The 18,141-nt window shown below is 44.2% G+C and overlaps 1 protein-coding gene across 1 annotated transcript in view; it reads left to right on the top strand.

Moving 5' to 3' along the window:
• LOC123798185 (aldehyde oxidase) overlaps positions 1 to 18,141 on the top strand; it is an 81,715-nt gene that overhangs the window by 61,225 nt on the left and 2,349 nt on the right. The window contains exons 27-33 of the mRNA XM_045806433.2: positions 4,378 to 4,473; positions 9,362 to 9,490; positions 10,199 to 10,273; positions 11,705 to 11,757; positions 12,981 to 13,095; positions 16,056 to 16,121; positions 17,839 to 18,027. Coding sequence (XP_045662389.1) covers positions 4,378 to 4,473; positions 9,362 to 9,490; positions 10,199 to 10,273; positions 11,705 to 11,757; positions 12,981 to 13,095; positions 16,056 to 16,121; positions 17,839 to 18,027 — 723 coding nt within the window. The remainder of the gene's footprint in view (positions 1 to 4,377; positions 4,474 to 9,361; positions 9,491 to 10,198; positions 10,274 to 11,704; positions 11,758 to 12,980; positions 13,096 to 16,055; positions 16,122 to 17,838; positions 18,028 to 18,141) is intronic.

An 18,141-nucleotide genomic window follows, 5' to 3' on the forward strand; every position in this document is an offset into this window, starting at 1 on the left:
AACCATGCTTTGAGTAATGACCGATTAGGGATAAATGGAGGTGGAGCTGTGAGCACTAGTGAGTATGCTGTGTGTAAGGGAGCAGAGGAGGCCAAAAAAAAAAAAAAAAAAAAAAAAGGCTAGGAAGGTTCTTCCTTCATTCCCATGTTGATCCATTCACCTAACCATCCTGGCTCAGCTTTGGTGTGATCATGAGAATGTTCCACGCTTGGTTAGACCAGTAGTAGCTCAGAGGAGTATCATAGCAATACAAGCGGTGATCTCTTTTGCAGCCGTCCCATTCCTCCCGGTTTGTGATGGCAGAAAAAACACAGAGACAGTTAGCCATCTGCACACAATTTACCCAGATGAGTGAGACAGTCAAGAGGAATAAAGGCAAGAATAAAGGCAAAACCAAGATTATTCAGAAGGAGGGGAGAGGAGAAAACCACCACTAAGAAAGGGTTAGTGAGCAGTGAATCTCAGTCTGTGGCTTGGGGGTAGACTGATGAGTGGGCAGCTAACAAAGAGATCATTCTGGTCCATCAGCCCCTGAGCAGACCAGCCAGGACCCCTGAGGAAAACAGTTCCTATTATTTACGGATCTCCGGGCAACCCCAGGGCATAAAGCCGTGGTTGACACGGTAGACTGTCTCTACTTAACTGTTGCCCTTACCTAACATCAGGTCTCCACAATGGACCAGACCTGGCCCATTTTCTGTATCAGAAATTTCTCAAAAATTCTTTATCTAAGAAATAATGATAATTACTGAGCACCCCTTTTAGATTTTATCTCATTCAACCCTCAGGACAACCTATAAGATTTGTAGCCTCATTTAATGGTGAGGAAGCTGAGGCTTCAAGAGCGAAAATAACTTGCCTGAAGCCTCATGTCTGGAGAGAGGTGGTACCGGGGGTGGGGGCTTAGGTCTGAGAGGCTCCAGAAGCAGTTTTCTCAGCTCCATCAAGCTGCATCTCCATAGCACCATTTGGTGGGACCTGAGGTGGTATTCAGCTCAGCCCAGAGGAAACCAGACAACAGCCAGCAGTACGACTTCATTCTCAGACCACCAGCTCTACCCATCTTCCCCTGGACACCAGCTGCCATGCTGGAAAGAAACACTGGTGTAGGGCCGAATCGAGAGGTCTGAGATCAGGCAAGCTGCTCCCCGGAAGCCATTTGCCGAAAGGCGATCCAGAAGCAAACCAAGTAAAGGAGGGAAGGAACTAAGAAGGATATTATAAAGCCCAAGGCTGGGGGATTCGTAATGTCCCACTTCACTTTCCTTGGGTAGGTGTGATTCTGTTTTATAGAAGGAGAAATTGAAGCCCAGAGGCGTTCACTCTCTTGTCCAAGGACAAGGACCACGGATGCCACAGAACGAGGAGTGGACTTCGAGGCCGTCTGGTCACGTTTCTTCATCATCCGGTGCCGTCTGCCTGAGCAGAGGCAGCCCCTGTGCCCGCGACAGCTAAGGGGCTCACACGTACCTCCCCTCCGCTGTATTTAAGGACCAGCCTGTGGGCACGGAGGAGCAGACAAGACCTGATTAACCTCCGCATCCCCAGTACCTTGGCATCGTGCCTGACACAGGGTAGAAACGCAAATGCTCGAGTGGCTGAGACATTTTGGGAATCCAGCCCCAGCAGTCCCTGCCCGATGATTTAGATTTCACAGACCAAGCCCCCGATTTGTGTTGGAGAACCGTCTGTTCTCATGCTCCAGTCGTGCCCATTTCATATATGAAGCTTTGCCGAATTTTCCTTCATGGGGATAACAACGCACCATCCGGTGGTGCCACTCAACTGAACCAAACTGGACATTTTCAATGACCCGAGGGGCTGGCAGCAGCACAGGGAACGCGTTCCTCAGCATTCCCACGCAGGCGGAGCCCCGTGGCCAGCAGGGTCACACGCTGGAGGAAATGCGCAGTCCACTGTGAATGTGGCTCCAGCACATGTGGAAGCTTGCCACAAGCAACTACTGGCTTGCTTGCAGAGCCAAGGAGGCCAAGTACAGACTTGAGAAGCTTCAGAAACAGATCAAATCGCTCTGCTGTTGTAAACTCATTTATCGGACTTTTATTGGGCGCTTACTATGAGACACTATGTTGCATTCCAAGGATGCCTCAGGACATGGCCCTTCCTTTCAGGGGGGCTTCCATTCTAGCAGAGAGCAATGCAGTGGCGGAGAATGGAGCCCAGGGGCAGCCCTTGCAGCCGCCATCACCTGGCGTCTGATGAGCGCCAGGGAAGCCGGCACTAGGCTCTCTGTAGGGGATGCCACTCCCTAGTTTTATTATTTTGGGAACAAATGGTCAGGATCCCAAGATGGTATTTCCAGGAGTGATGGGTGAACAAACAGTAGGACACACTCTGCTGCATCCTCCCAAGGCTCTCAGGCATGATTATCATGGCAACGATGCCTTCCTCAAGGTTCTAAAATTTTCCTTTGGGCTGAGAAAGGGTATCCCTGTGTCCCTATTTGAATCATCCCTGGTATACACTTGCTGACCGAGGTAACGAGAGCCCATTTTCACTGTCAGTGTCTTAGAAGCTTCTGTTTCACTGGAGTCATGTAAACCCTTGGATACCAATAAAGAGGCAGTCCTCCAGGTGTGGTTCGTGGCCCACAAGTGGCAATGAAGGTCCTTCTTGTCATCAGAGAATGGATGTAGGGATGTGCTTCCTTCCTTGGGTGTATCTGGTGATTGTCATGTGATTCCATTGACTTTCACTTATGACCAGGGTTGTTTATAAGTAATCCGAGTAATGAAGGTTTACTAAAATTTCCGCTTTGTTATTTACATAGCAGCTTGTTGCTAGAACTTTCTGAAAACCCTGCCTTTACAAATCCTAGATTTTTGTGCCACACTGCCTACAAGCTTAGATATTAGGAAACTAGCTGACAGAGCTTTAAGTTACCCCTTGCTGGCCTAGACCACACCTATGAGGTTGGCATCTCCCAGTTGAACAGCTACAGAGGTGTGCTTTGCAAGGCTTCCTAAACCGCAGTGGAGCCCTAGAAGCATTTTTGCTAGGACCACATGCTGTTAATACCGCTCTTACACTAGAGACGCCAAGTGAAAAGGCCATCCTTGTTTTCCGCAGCCCCCTGGGATATCTTCATCCCCCTTAGTCTAGCGTGGACAGAATTGCAAGAAGGCACATTCGTGTTGATTATAAAACATGTTTAGCTAGAGTCTGGATGTTTCCGATTACAGCATCCTTTAATTCTGTGTCAGCAGTTTGGTTCTTTCTGGGTCCCCGTGGGGAGCTGTACAGTTAGATAAGATTACTTCCAAGTTCCCTTCCAACTAAAGCCCTGCAATTCTGGGCCAGGGTAATTTGGGGTAGGCTTGGCTCCTTTTGTAGCAAACCATGTCTGTGTGTCCCGTCTTATTTGGGTTTTTGTTTGTGTTTCTATCATACCTACAACTATGGGAATATGTGTTCACGTAAACCATTCTCCTCTGCCCCAACCTATCTGCACTGAATTTGGCATTTTATAACTGACCCCCCCCAAAAAAACAAACCCCAAACCTAGATTGTTGTTCCACTCTGGATTAGAGAGATCCTCAAATGTCCTCATGAGGGAATAGTAACTTGGGGAACGTCGTCCTGCCCCAGCCCTGTCCTGCCCCGGCCTCAAAGCCATCCCCTGACAGCCCAGTGTCTTGTGCAGCAATCGTGAGACAGCTCTTGCCCCAGAACTGGCCTGACTCTGCTCTGTGTTCTCAGGGCAGTGGGATGGAAAGGAGGGGATCATTTCCAGGGAAAATGTTTTATTCTATTTATTTATTTATTTTCATCTGGTACTTTTTAATACCCTCTAGAATAGACTGACAGTGAAGCACATATTTGGTTTTTGAGGGCAATTTTTTATGCTGACATCTGGTTATCATTTTTTTTAAAGATTTGATTTATTTATTCGACAGAGATAGAGATAGCCAGCGAGAGAGGCAACACAAGCAGGGGGAGTGGGAGAGGAAGAAGCAGGCTCATAGTGGAAGAGCCTGATGTGGGGCTTGATCCCACAATGCCAGGATCACGCCCTGAGCCAAAGGCAGACGCTTAACCGCTGTGCCACCCAGGCGCCCCTACATCTGGTTATCATTTAACGTTAAACTACTAAAGTAAGGGTTGGCAAGCTACAGAATGGGTCAGGTTCACCCCATGGCCTGTTCTGTATGTCTTTGAGCTTAGAACAGTTTATTACATGTTTTTCATTTTAATTCCAGGATAATTAACATACAGCATTGTATTAGTTTCAGGTGTCCCATAGAGTGATTTGATAATTCTATACATTACTCTCCAGGGAAAATGTTTTAATTGACAAGACGTGTGATAATATCAGTCCAAAAGATCATGGAAACTCTTGTCATCTTTTTTGGTTAGGCTGCTGCCTTGGTTCACATTTACCTGGATGGGTCTGTGCTGGTGACGCATGGTGGGATTGAAATGGGTCAGGGCGTCCACACGAAAATGATTCAGGTAAGTATGCAACTAATTGGATTAAGTTGGGTGAGTGTTTGCAGCTGCATGTATGAGAGAAAAACCGTGAATGCGTATCCTCTGTTCCATAATGGAAAAGATACGAGATTTTAGCTTTGACAGCTTAAATTGTTAAGCTGTTAACAGAAACTGTGTAAACCAGCCAGTTTTGTAACTGAACGTCCTAAAAGAATGGAACAGAAGAGTCTCAGGTGTCTTATTGCTACAGAAGATTGTGTCTTTATTTGTTGCTTTCCTTTGGGTCTACACCCATCCCACCATCCGAAAATAGAGCATTCCTTTGAAACCTTTTGTAAACCGAAATGGCGTAAAGCAAAGATGTAATTACCATTAATTTATATGAAAATATTTTTGAGCCTTTCCGGACCCCCAAAATAACCTCTTATTTTCTGATTTGCTGATGGACGTATGAAATAAATGGAGATAAAGTGCAGACGCTGACAGATGCAGCTCAGAGCTCTGCAGCTTGAAGCCGAGAGGCTGAGCAGCACGTGCTCCCAGGGAGGGAGCTTGGGGGCCACTTTCGCCGCTGGGGGTGCACACGGAGCACTAGTTTTGCTCTTCACCTTTTTTCGTAAAAGTGGAAATCCTCTTCAGATTTATTTCAGTGAGTGAGAACAGGTACTAATGTAGATGTTTTGTCAAAACCAAGAGGCTTGCAAACTTTTACAAAGGGGGACACCAGTATTGACAAGTGAGGTGTCTTTTTTGAACCTTCGCTGGCCAATAAAAAGATGTGTCGATTCTGATGTATTGCACTATTTCTTGCCTTTTTTAGGATTTTGAACAATTGATAATATAAATCATATCTGGTATTTCTTTTTTTTTATGTTTTTTTATTATATTATGTTAGTCACCATACAGTACATCCCCGGTTTCCGATGTAAAGTTCGATGATTAATTAGTTGTGTGTAACACCCAGTGCACCATGCAATATGTGCCTTCCTTACTACCCATCACTGGTCTGTCCCATTCCCCTGCCCCCCTCCCCTCTGAGGCCCTCAGTTTGTTTCTCAGAGTCCATAGTCGCTCATGCTTCATTCCCCCTTCTGATTACCACCCCTTTCTTTATCCCTTTCTTCCCCTACCGATCTTCCTAGTTCTTATGTTCCATAGATGAGAGAAATCATATGATAATTGTCTTTCTCTGCTTGACTTATTTCACTTAGCATTATCTCCTCCAGTGCCATCCATGTTGCAGCAAATGTTGAGAATTCGTTCTTTCTGATAGCTGAGTAATACTCCATTGTATATATGGACCACAGCTTCTTAATCCAGTCATCTGTTGAAGGGCATCTCGGTTCCTTCCACGATTTAGCTATTGTGGACAATGCTGCTATGAACATTGGGGTGCATATGGCCCTTCTCTTCACTACGTCTGTATCTTTGGGGTAAATACCCAGTAGTGCAATGGCTGGATCATAGGGTAGCTCAATTTTTAACTTTTTTTTTTTTAAAGATTTTTATTTATTTATGTGACAGAGAGACAGCCAGCGAGAGAGGGAACACAGCAGGGGAGTGGGAGAGGAAGAAGCAGGCTCCCAGCGGAGGAGCCCGATGTGGGACTCAATCCCGGAACGCCGGGACCACTCCCTGAGCCAAAGGCAGACGCTTAACGACTGCGCTACCCAGGCGCCCCCAATTTTTAACTTTTTAAGGGACCTCCACACTGTTTTCCAGAGTGGCTGTACCAACTTGCATTCCTACCAACAATGTAGGAGGGATCCCCTTTCTCCACATCCTCTCCAGCAATTGTTGTTTCTTGCCTTGTCAATTTTTGCCATTCCAACTGGCATAAGGTGATATCTTAGTGTGGTTTTGATTTGAATTTCCCTGATGGCTAATGATTTTGAACATTTTTTCATGTGTCTGTTAGCCATTTGTATGTCTTCATTGGAAAAGTGTCTGTTCATATCTTCTGCCCATTTTTTGATTTGTTTATTTGTTTCTCGCGTACTGCGTTTGAGAAGTTCTTTGTAGATCTTGGATACCAGTCTTTTATCTGTAGTGTTATTTGCAAATATATTCTCCCATTCTGTGGGCTGCCTCTTAGTTTTTTTGACTGTTTCCTTGGCTGTGCAGAAGCTTTTTATCTTGATGAAGTCCCACAAGTTCATTTTATCTTTTGTTTCTCTTGCCTTTGGAGATGTGTCATGAAAAAGGTTGCTTTGGCAGATGTTGTAGAGGTTGCTGCCTATGTTCTCCTCTAGAATTTTGATGGATTCCTGTCTCACATCAAGGTCTTTCATCCATTTGGAGTTTATTTATGATCCTCTCAATTGATGCAGAAAAAGCATTTGACAAAATACAGCATCCTTTCCTGATTAAAACCCTTCAGAGTGTAGGAATAGATGGTACATTTCTTAATCTCATCAAAGCCATCTATGAAAAGCCTAAAGCGAATATTATTCTCAATGGGGAAAAGCTGGAAGCCTTTCCCGTAAGATCAGGAACACGACAAGGATGCCCACTCTCGCCACTTTTATTCAACATAGTACTAGAAGTCCTGGCAATAGCAGTCAGACAACAAAAAGGGATAAAAGGTATCCAAAATGGCAAAGAAGAAGTCAAAATGTCTCTCTTCGCAGATGACATGATACTCTTATGGAAAACCCAAAAGAATCCACTCCCAAACTATTAGAAGTTATAGAGCAATTCAGTAATGTGGTGGGATACAAAATCAATGCTCAGAAATCAGTTGCATTTCTATACACGAATAAGGAGAACGAAGAAAGAGAAATTAGGGAATCCATCCCATTTACAATAGCACCAAAAATCATACGTTACCTTGGAATTAACTTAATCAGAGACGTAAAGGATCTATATTCTAGAAACTATAAATCACTCCTGACGGACATTGAAGAAGACACAAAAAGATGGAAAAATATTCCATGCTCATGGATCGGAAGAATTAACATAGTTAAAATGTCCATGCTACCCAGAGCAATCTACACTTTCAGTGCTATCCCAATCAAAATACTGATGACATTTTTCAAAGAACTGGAACAAATAGTCCTTAAATTTGTGTGGAACCAGAAAAGGCCCCGAATCTCCAAGGAACTGTTGAAAAGGAAAAACAAAGCTGGGGGCATCACAATGCCGGATTTCGAGCTGTACTACAAAGCTGTGATCACAACGACAGCATGGTACTGGCACAAAAACAGACACATAGACCAATGGAACAGAATAGAGAGCCCAGAAATGGACCCTCAGCTCTTTGGGCACTAATTTTTGATAAAGCAGGAAAAAATATCCAGTGGAAAAAAGACAGTCTCTTCAATAAATGGTGCTGGGAAAATTGGACAGCTACATGCAAAAGAATGAAACTTGACCACTCTCTCACACCATACACAAATATCTGGTATTTCTAATCAAAGTCTGCCTGTTTTTTTACTCATTCACTGTAGATTAATTTTTAAGTACTGTTTCTATTTTGTGAATAATAGTAATATTAAAGACTATAAAACATTTGGAAGAGGCAAAAAAATTTTTTTAAAAAGACTGAACAATTTCATCAATTAGCAACAAGCACTGTTTTGAGGTCTTTCCATCTTTTCTTTTCTCTTTTTCATAAATTGCTAACACGCTGTTTATATAATTTTTTGTATTCTAGTTTTTTGTGTTTTTTAAAATTTTTATTTAAATTCCAGTTAGTGAATATATGGTTATATCAGTTTAACATACAGTGTAATATTAGTTTCAGGTGTATCATATAGTGATTCCACAATTCATACATCACCCAGTGCTCATCAGGACAAGTGCCCTCCTTGATCCCCATCATCTATTTAACCCATCCCCCACTCTCCTCCCCGCTGATAACCAGCAGTTCTCTGTAGTTAAGAGTCTGTTTCTTGGGGCGCCTGGGTGGCACAGCGGTTAAGCGTCCGCCTTCAGCTCAGGGTGTGATCCCGGCGTTATGGGATCGAGCCCCACATCAGGCTCCTCCGCTATGAGCCTGCTTCTTCCTCTCCCACTCCCCCTGCTTGTGTTCCCTCTCTCGCTGGCTGTTTCTATCTCTGTCAAATAAATAAATAAAATCTTTAAAAAAAAAAAAGTCTGTTTCTTGGTTTGCCTCCTTCCCTCTCTCTCTCTCTTTCCCCTATGCTTGTTTCTGTTTTTTTTTTTCACCTATCCTGTTAGAGGGTGAACCCTTCATCCTGTGGTTAAGAATTCTTTGCAATCATGATTTTTAATGGCTGCTTGTGGATGTATGTATAATTTATTTAACCATCCCAGTAGTTTCATACTTCAATTAATATCTTTGTATGGAAGCCTGTGGTCAAATCAACGATTATTTTCTTAAAATAGATTTCCAGAAATGGAATTGCTGGGTCACAGAGTGTATCTTAAATCACCGACACTTATTACCAAATTGTTTTCCAGAAAGTATCCATTTCACTACACCACTAACCAACTTTATCCGTTACAGATTTTTTTAAAACCTTAGATAATTTAATCATTGTGAATGATAATATCTCATTATTGCCTTGATTTGCACTTTTCTGATTATAGAGCCTTTGCTAGAATTTTGCAGAGTGAGGTAGTAGGAAAGGGCTCAAGGTGTTGATTTCGTGATTATGCAGACATGGAGCATCTCCTCTAGTGCTGGCCCGGGGCTTTTCCTCCTCTTCCCGATGCTATTGCACATAAGAAAGCCAGAGAAACAAGAATGTGTGCTCAGGGTTTAGGGTCCAGACTAGCTACAGGGGCTTTAGGAAAGAACTTTTTATGGCTGGAGGAAATCATGGTTCTACCCACCTGTCCCTGTTGCATGTATGGGGGCTTGCGCACGGGCTACCAGGTGGGTATATGCACAGATCTTTGATTAACCAAAGTATTTGAAAAGAATCTCTTTTCTAAAATTCAGGTGGTTAGTCGTGAATTAAGGATGCCGATATCTAACATCCACCTGCGTGGGACAAGCACAGAAACCGTCCCTAACACAAACATCTCCGGAGGGTCCGTGGTGGCGGATCTCAACGGGTTGGCAGTAAAGGTAAAAATCATTGCCGTGGAGTCCAAATCATGAGCCCCACCAGGCCAGATACATGGCTGGAGCTCAGAAGATGTTGAGATGCAATCCAGTTCTTATCTCCTTCTCACCCCCTCCTGGTGAAAAATGTGCTTTCCCCCAGCATCAGGCTCAGTATGTGTACAATACCCAGCTGCTCTCCTGGGCCGGAAATCCATACCCTTTCCTCCCTCACTCCTGACATCTCACAGATCATTCCATGCCACTCAGAAACATCTCTGTGTCTTTCACCGTCCATGTTCCGGGAATATCGCTACTTGGATTCAGCCTCGCACCTCTTGCCAGGACCATTACAAGGCTCTGTCTCTCCACCTGAGTTTTATTGCCTTTCACTCTGGCTTCATGTTGACAGAGTGAGCTTCCCACAAAATAAATCTGACCATGCCATGTTTAAAAACAGCAGCCAGGGGGTTGCCAACAGTTTTTCTGTTAAGTCCTAACCTCTTAGCATGGATTATAGGGCCCTCACCCTGGTCTGTTGTTAAGACCAGTTCACACTTCAAGCCCACCCCTGGGAAACCTTTCACATCACCTCTTCAAGGGTCAGTCTCTACCTTCTCTGTGTCCCATGGGCCTCCTAACAAACCTCTATTGTGGCATGTATTTTGTGGTTTTGAAATTAGGGTTTGCCTGAAATTATGATAATAATTTTAATTAAAAAATAATCCCTAGGATGCTTGTCAGACTCTTCTAAAACGCCTTGAACCCATCATCAGCAAGAATCCTCAAGGCACTTGGAAGGATTGGGTGAGAATCCTTATTACTTTTGTGTTTTATGTTGAAAAAAAAAAGGAGGGAGGAGAAATGTGTGGATTAAGTATCAGTTGAAATGACACTTTAAAAGGTACTACAGTTACATAATGATAAGTAGAGGCCTTTTGGTTCTCTGGACGTGGAAATGTTATCATCATATGGTAGAGGAACTCTTGCATCTGGGAAAATTCTCCATTAGAGAAAAAGATTATTTTTCTACAAAAACCTTTGTTTTTAAGCCAGAACTAATTGCTGTTTCTTCTGATGGATCCCAGGTATTTTCTAGATAATAGCTGTAAATCTCTTTGTTCTCCTTCTTTGGGTTCCACTGTTCCTGAACGGAAAGACATTACAATCCATCTATAAAAGTAAAGAATCACAGAAATTTCTCATTTAGAAATAGGAACCCAAGCCACTGGTATGTATTCAACCAGTAGTAGGCACCAAACGCAGTGGAGACTGCAGCTGCTTCCTTCGCTGTACTTACAACCTAGCTGGAAGAGAAGACACGCATTCTGAAGTCAACTAGCACACTTTTCAGGGACTAGGTTATAAAGGACCAGGTGGTGTGGAATGAATGTCAGTAAAAGCTGAGAGTACGCATCACGCTGACTGCTTTAGGATGTCACATTAAAAGCATTGCCAGGCAAAGAGCATTTGGGGAATCCTCCTTAGAAATGCTTCCTGCTCTTCCACAGAGTTCAGACTCATTCTGTAATTCATGTTTATGGGAGCTCTCAATCCTTTTTGGGCAGCTTTATTTCTGCCCTCTGCCCTGTGCTCCGCTCTCCCAAAGAAAGGCTGAGAGGGCCTGACTGAAAGATTCAGTGCAGGACAGCCAGCCCTCCACCGTCAGGAGGTGCTGCCGCTCAGCACGCTTCCTTCTGTCATGGCTGCACGGTTCACCTTTCTCTTTCTCAGACTTGGGGACTTGGACCTAACCCCCATTTTTCTGTATATGAGTGAACTATGTGCACTGCAGGATCAGGAGAACTTTTGATGTCAGTGGTACAATTTACCAAAATTACACTTTGCTAAGACCAATGAATACCTGGTATTAAAATAGAGCACTCAACCACCTGTTGTTTCCTGAAACATTCCCTGTGGATAGACTGTCCTTCCAGAAGACCGAGTGAAGTTCTTCATCAACAGAACACCCGCTGGCCACGCTAGTCCAGACCATGGGTGTAATGTACCTCGGCAGTCACGGAAGACAGTCACAGGCTCTGAACACACACTGTTACTACTGACAGTGACCACACGTGCTTGTGAAGTTGGGGAATGCAGAGAGGAATACGTTAATCTTGGTTCTTCCTGGTTATTAGTACTGATAGCTGCATTTCACGTAGAGTGAAACTAAGATTGAAGCCGCAAGTGACTCTTTTTAAACATCGCCATTGCATCCTCTTTCCTCCTGTTTCCCAGGCACAAGCTGCTTTTGATGAAAGCATTAGTCTTTCAGCTACTGGATACTTCAGGTAAGGCGTCCTTTCAACCACATGCATGAAAAAGAGCAGCTGTCGCTTGAGGAAGAGTTTCACTTCTGTTTGCAATTTTGGAAAAAAATCGATTTTGGTGACCTTCTATTAACCCACTGTTATACACAACATTTAGCTTCCAGTTAATCCAAATGCCCAGAGAGGCTTCTGTTGGAAAGAATAGGCACACAAATAAAATACGGCTGAACTGATGATTCGAATTCTACTGAGTGGTACTGAGGGATCTCTGAGGTCGGTGCTTGTAACCCACAGCAGTGGCTGATTTTTTGTTGAAAACTAGCGTATCCTTAAGTTAAGAGGTAAAGGTAAGGGAATGCAAATTAAACCCATAATAAGATAAACACCACTTTACACCTTCTAGACTGGCAAAAAAGAAGAAATGTGATAATAACCACGTGTTGTCAAGACCAGAACAATTGTCGCTCACCTACTCTGGAAAATAATTATCAGATTATTTTAGTGGAAAATGAAAGCCATCAGAGAACAGGGTGATACACAAAGTCTTACCTGATTTTGTCTTGTTGCTAGTTCTCCTGGGAGTCCCAGGGCACTGGCAGCTCTCAGGAGTAAGTGTTAGAAGCATTTTTAATGCCACCTCCAGGCTGGGGGAAGCAGAGGAGAAAAGGGGAGAAAGTGCGGCAAGCTGCTGGCCTGCACTCCTCTTATAACATGACATCCATTTGGTGTCCTTAAGGAAGAGTCAGGAACAGAGCAGGCTGTGGAGACCAGAATAATAGCGAAGAATGGGAACCAGGGGCCTGGTCTTGCAAACAGAAGGCTGAATCCAGAAAGACAGACGAACAGGCAATTGTGCATCTTTGAAATAGTGTTTGGTCTAAAATGCAGGTGAAATTCCCCAAATCTGATGACAGTATGATGACATGATTCAGTGTTAACGAAAAGCAATAGGTTGGGTAATCATAGAGTGAGCATCTAACTTCCAAGCATGAGTCTTTCATTGGTGAGGAGCGACTGAATGTTTTTATCAGACAAAGCGAGTTTAATAAGAACGAAGTATATATTTATTTAACAGCTTTATCGCGTGCAGTATGTGCTGGCACATCATTGTACAAGCGTGTTCCTCTGGTTTGCTGTTCATGCAAGCTGAACACCGCCTCTTGTTGGTCTGTTTACTCATCGGGGTCTGCAGTTAGGGGCCTGCGTCACTGAACAGCACTCCTCACAATTTCTGTCTCCTGCAGGGGCTACGAGTCCAACATGAGCTGGGAGACAGGCGAAGGCCATCCTTTCGAATATTTTGTGTATGGAGCTGCCTGTTCCGAGGTTGAAATAGACTGCCTGACGGGCGCTCATAAGGTCAGTACCAACGGGAAAGGTCTTCACGTTGTACCTTAGATACACCTAAATTCCACACATGACGTCTGTCTGAGCACCATAGAAGCACCATGTATTTGGCTAAAGATAGTTTCTCTGTGTTACCAGAAAAAATGAGAAGCTCAGCAATTGCCTTGGTATTGTGGTTGCTTCCATGGAAAATGAACGACGGCCTCTCTTCTTTATTTTCCTGGCCTCTTAAATGGAATCAGGAAAGAAACCACTTCAAGGAAGGAACACAGCTTAAAGAGAGCTTTCATGTAGACTGTTGGCCTAACCAGCAGTCCTGACCTCTTATGGGAAATGCCATCAGTTGACATTTTTGAAGGATTTCATAAGCATTCATAACCTGCTAACAAGCACCAAGGGCCAGCCTGGGGAAGTTAGTGGCCAGCTTTTGATATCTTTTATCTAGCTAGATCCTGCTTTTTAGATAGTTTAAGGGTATCCTTATGCTTTTAAGGGATGCAGTGAGGAGATATGCAGACAGTTCCTCTCTCTCTCTCTCTCTCTCTCACACACACACACACACACACACACATGCACTTCTGTTTCAAGGAGAGTTTCTCCTCTTGTAGCTGGGTCCTTGTGGGTAAATGAAGCTACTTACCCGCCACTGTTAATAATAATAAATGATCATTAATACATTCAACGGGACTGTGATACCCTTACAACCATCACGTGATAATCTGTCTGAAAACCTACCCAGAAGCAAGCTCTAGATCTTTATATTTCCAAACATACTTTGTGACTATATCTTGGATTATGATAGGATGGAAGTTTTCATTTAATAGGTCTCCGGCATGTATGTTTTTTAAAACTATAGTCAGCCTAATCTTTGAAATTGTATATACCTTTATTGATCCTGCCCGGTAAAGTGGTTTGTTCGGATTCTAACTCAGACCAGATCACTTTTGGGGAACCTTGGACTGGGACAAAACAATGATCTTTCTAAGCATGGTTTTCATGCTAGCTGTCCTGTTTTAGTTCAGTAGAACGTTCTCTCGTGCTAACTGATTTCTACATCACCTTCTCCCCCAAAGAAACATTCAGTGAAAACTTGATCACTTGGGTTTTCTTTATCTGTATATGCTTTGGCCTTGTTAAGATGTAAGAACAAGGTAATAATTAGCCTTGGTATGAAATTCTAAGGTGTGTTCTTATAACTTAGTTGAACAATGTTAAGAGATGTGCTAAATAGTCTTTTTATCAGATGGATTCAAAAGAGCTAGATTTGTAGCTCACGTTAGGTAAACGCCGAGGTAAGGGGCTATACTGTAACATGCCACCAGGGGCCCTCCCTGGAGGCCTGTGACTCAGTCATTCTCCTTATGTTGTTAGAATTGTTCTTATTCCTACAAAATTTCCCTCACTTTGAACCTACATCTCTATATTAGTTATGTATTGCTATGTAACAAATTACCCTCTAATTTGGCGCTGAAAATAACAATAATATCTTTTAACCAACAACATTCTGAGGGCCAGAAATCTGGGAGTAGCTTATCTGGGTGATTCAGGCTCAGGATTTTTCACAAGGTTGCCATCAGGCTGTCAAGGAGGGCCGCAGTCATCCCAAAGCTCAACGGTGGCTGGAAAATCTGATTCCAAGCTCCATCACCTGCTTGTCGGCAGGAGGCCTCAGTTTCTCACAGGCTGTTGGTCAGAAGTTTCTATTCCTTACCACAAGGACCTCTCTGTGGGCTGTCTCGGTGTCCTCAGGACATGCAAGCTGCCCCCCACACCCAGGGGGACTGATGCAAAGGAACAAGAGAGCATGAGCAAGTGAGAGAGCACCGACGACAGTAGCCGCAGTCCTCTACGCCCTAACAGCGGTGATGTGCCAGCACTTCCACATGGCCTGTGGGTCGCACAAACTCACCCTGGTAGAGTGTGGGAGGGGAATCCATCAGGATGTGAACCCAGCATGCAGGGATCCCCATAGGCCATCTTGGAGGCTGGCTACCACAACCTAGAGCCGCTCTCTTCAGCCCTAACAAAACACAGTGACAAACAGTAGGTCCATGGCTCTGAAAACAAAACCTTCACTAACACTGCAGTCTTGAGAGCACCTCCCCTCACCGATAACAAGAGGCCACGGGTCTGCCAGAAGGCCAGCCTTGCTAAATGGTGTCCCAGAGAACTTTGCATTTCATCATGTCCTTGAAGAAGAGAGGTGTTTTATCATTTTATTATAATAAAACGTTCTGGATCACTCTCTAATTTTCTAAAGAAAAATAGTAGATGAAAGCCCCAAATCAAAGTTGAAAACTCTTGGGTTTCCTTTGTTCCATTAATAGTTACAAGTAGAATCTGTCACGGCGGAAGTCATTACATCAAGTAGAAGAAGGTACAGGCTTGCTGGAGAGCAAAGGTGTTACCAGTAACCTGGCTGGGCCTGCTGTATTCCTCATTTGTAGCTTATCAGGAACTTTTAGTCACCGAGTTGTGCTTTAGATTTATCTTTCCTCTGCTCTAAAAATGAAAAATCTACAACAGCAGAGAACAGTTGGAGACTTTCTGGCTGATGCACCCTGAGTTCTGTGTTTCGGTCAAAGCCACCCAGCAGCCGGGCTGTGGACATTGGGTTGTATGGTAGCCATGGGGTTTTTCAACAAGGATCATGAGGGCATTTTCTGCATCATGGATTATGTCTGCTCCCCTGGCTTGAACTCAGTAAGTTACATCACTCAGCCAGAACACAGGCAAATATTTTTCTCTCCTGTTGTTCCTGAAGGGGAAAAAAAAAAATCCGTGCTTAAGCTGGTTGAATATAGATAGACTTTGTGACCCAATAAAATCTTTGCTGATTCTTTCTCCTGAAATATACTGTGGCCCCTAAGCAGGTTCTAAACCAATGGCACCCTGGCAGGAACTGTTTCTCAGCCTTCTCTCCTAAGTTGTATTCATTAAAATAAACATTTTTGCTCTTTTTTTATTACCAGAACATCAGAACAGACGTGGTCATGGATGTTGGCTGCAGCATAAATCCAGCCCTTGACATAGGCCAGGTACGTGTACCTGCTTTGCCTCAACCCCATTTCTGAAAGCCAGAGCTGCTGTGGGGGTCTGTAGGGAAAACGTTCCATCCGGCTTACTCGTCCTCTTCTTTTTCTACCCTTGTAAGTCAGAATCTGTCTCTTCAGGCCAGCCGCAGAACTCAGATCTCTTCTTGTTTAAAAAAGGGAAGGAAACAAAGATGTTTTAAGTAGTTTTTGAAGAGACATGCTGTCTGTGATTGAGGAGCTTGAGAGAGGCAGAAGAAGCAAGCCTGGGGGGTGTGAGAATGTGCCCTACCTCTGGGATTAGAAAGAAGACTAGGGCCAAGTGTGAAGTCTTGGGCGTCCGATGGGCTCTAGCTTCGAGGACTTTAAAGTCGGGTTGGGAGAACATCAAATAGTTACGGGAGTAGCCACAGACATCTTTTATTTAAATTTGAAATAATTGAGAAGATTAAAAAATCACCAGCTGTCTTACATAATTATTCAGATGGCAAGTGTTTCTTGGAAACACAGAAAATTTGCCAACATGGGCACCGCATTTCCACAAGGAAAAGTCAGTTGGCTGCCTTTTCAAGAGAAGCATGCTCTTTGTGATTCTAGGACTTGGGACTCACCTGGACGCTTCACTCACTTTCTTTACCTGTCTCCTACCCGTGGGCAATTCAGCTTATTCCCCGCAGTTCAGAACATGATCTGAGGTACTCTCCAATCATGACACGTGTCACTGGAGAATGGGAAGAACGTGTGGGTTGAAGAAGTCAAAGCGGGCTTCAGGGAGGCCCCGGGTGTGGGTGAAGCCGCAGGGAATGAACAGGAAAAGGCATTCTGGCTGGGAGGACAGTGGAGGACATCCACCTAAAGAAAGACAGGAAATGCAGCCTACGTGGTGTTCAGGGCTAGTGGGGGGTGGGCGAGGGGCTGACGATGGTGGCGAGTGCCTGCCTGGCCTGTGTCAGCTCTCAGATGCTGCAGGCAGAGACAGAAGACGGCCGGCCGGGTTGGAGGAGGCACCCCAGAGACAGGCACCTGCCTTAGTAGGTGGAGGTGACGTGGCCCAGGGCGTGGTCTGGGCTTTTAGGAAGAGATAGTGTTAGAGAAGAATCTCCCCGCACATAGACACAAGGGAGGCGGGAGAGAGAGGTGGAGAAAACACGGCCATAGCAAGGAAGTGACACAGAGGAGACCCAGAAGTCAGAAAGATGTGTTGCAAGCCGATTTTGTCCACATGCTGACATCTAAGAATTGGAGCATTTTAAAGCTGTGCGGGAAGCTTAGCACGCAGTTCATGTAACAAGCGAGGAAACAGAGTCCAGAAATGTGAGGCCAAGCCCACTCGTGATCGAGGATGGTGAGAAGAGATGAGGGGATTATCAGAGGCCTGTCAGGTTGCTGGGTCCGGACAGATCGGTCAGAGGGTTCCTTCTGGCTCATGAACAGAAAAAAGGAGGGCCTTTGGGCCACAGGCTGTTTGAGGTCTCTTGTAGAGCTACGCTTTCACTGCCAAATTGAGATTCAAAGTCAAGTTCTTTGACTTTGAACTTCACACCGGATAAGATGTTCAGAAACACTTTGAGGTAAACTTCTAAGTAAACCTTCAGAGACATCTTGCAGGACATGCTGAAAACCCTCTTACAATGTATTTTAAAAATTCAAATAAACAGCATGAAGTTGAAATGCCCCTGTTGATTGTATTTTCTCATATATGGAAATTCTCCCCCCCCCCCAGATCGAAGGTGCATTTATTCAAGGCATGGGACTTTATACAATAGAGGAGCTGCATTATTCTCCTCAGGGTGTCCTGTACACTCGTGGTCCAAACCAATATAAAATCCCTGCCATCTGTGACATCCCCACCGAGCTGCATATTTCTTTATTGCCTCCGTCTCAAAGCTCAAATACCCTGTATTCATCGAAGGTAAGCTGTGCTTGATAAATAAATGCATGTTTATGTGATTTGTGAGATCCATGCAGGTGGCTGGGGGAGGTGCCTTCATTTCTTTGTTGTTTGAGGTTTTTACCAGACTTATAG

Source organism: Ursus americanus, chromosome 1 (genome assembly GCF_024610735.1).
Source record: "Ursus americanus isolate L20-20 chromosome 1, mUrsAme1.1.p, whole genome shotgun sequence".
Taxonomy (NCBI): Eukaryota; Metazoa; Chordata; class Mammalia; order Carnivora; family Ursidae; genus Ursus; species Ursus americanus.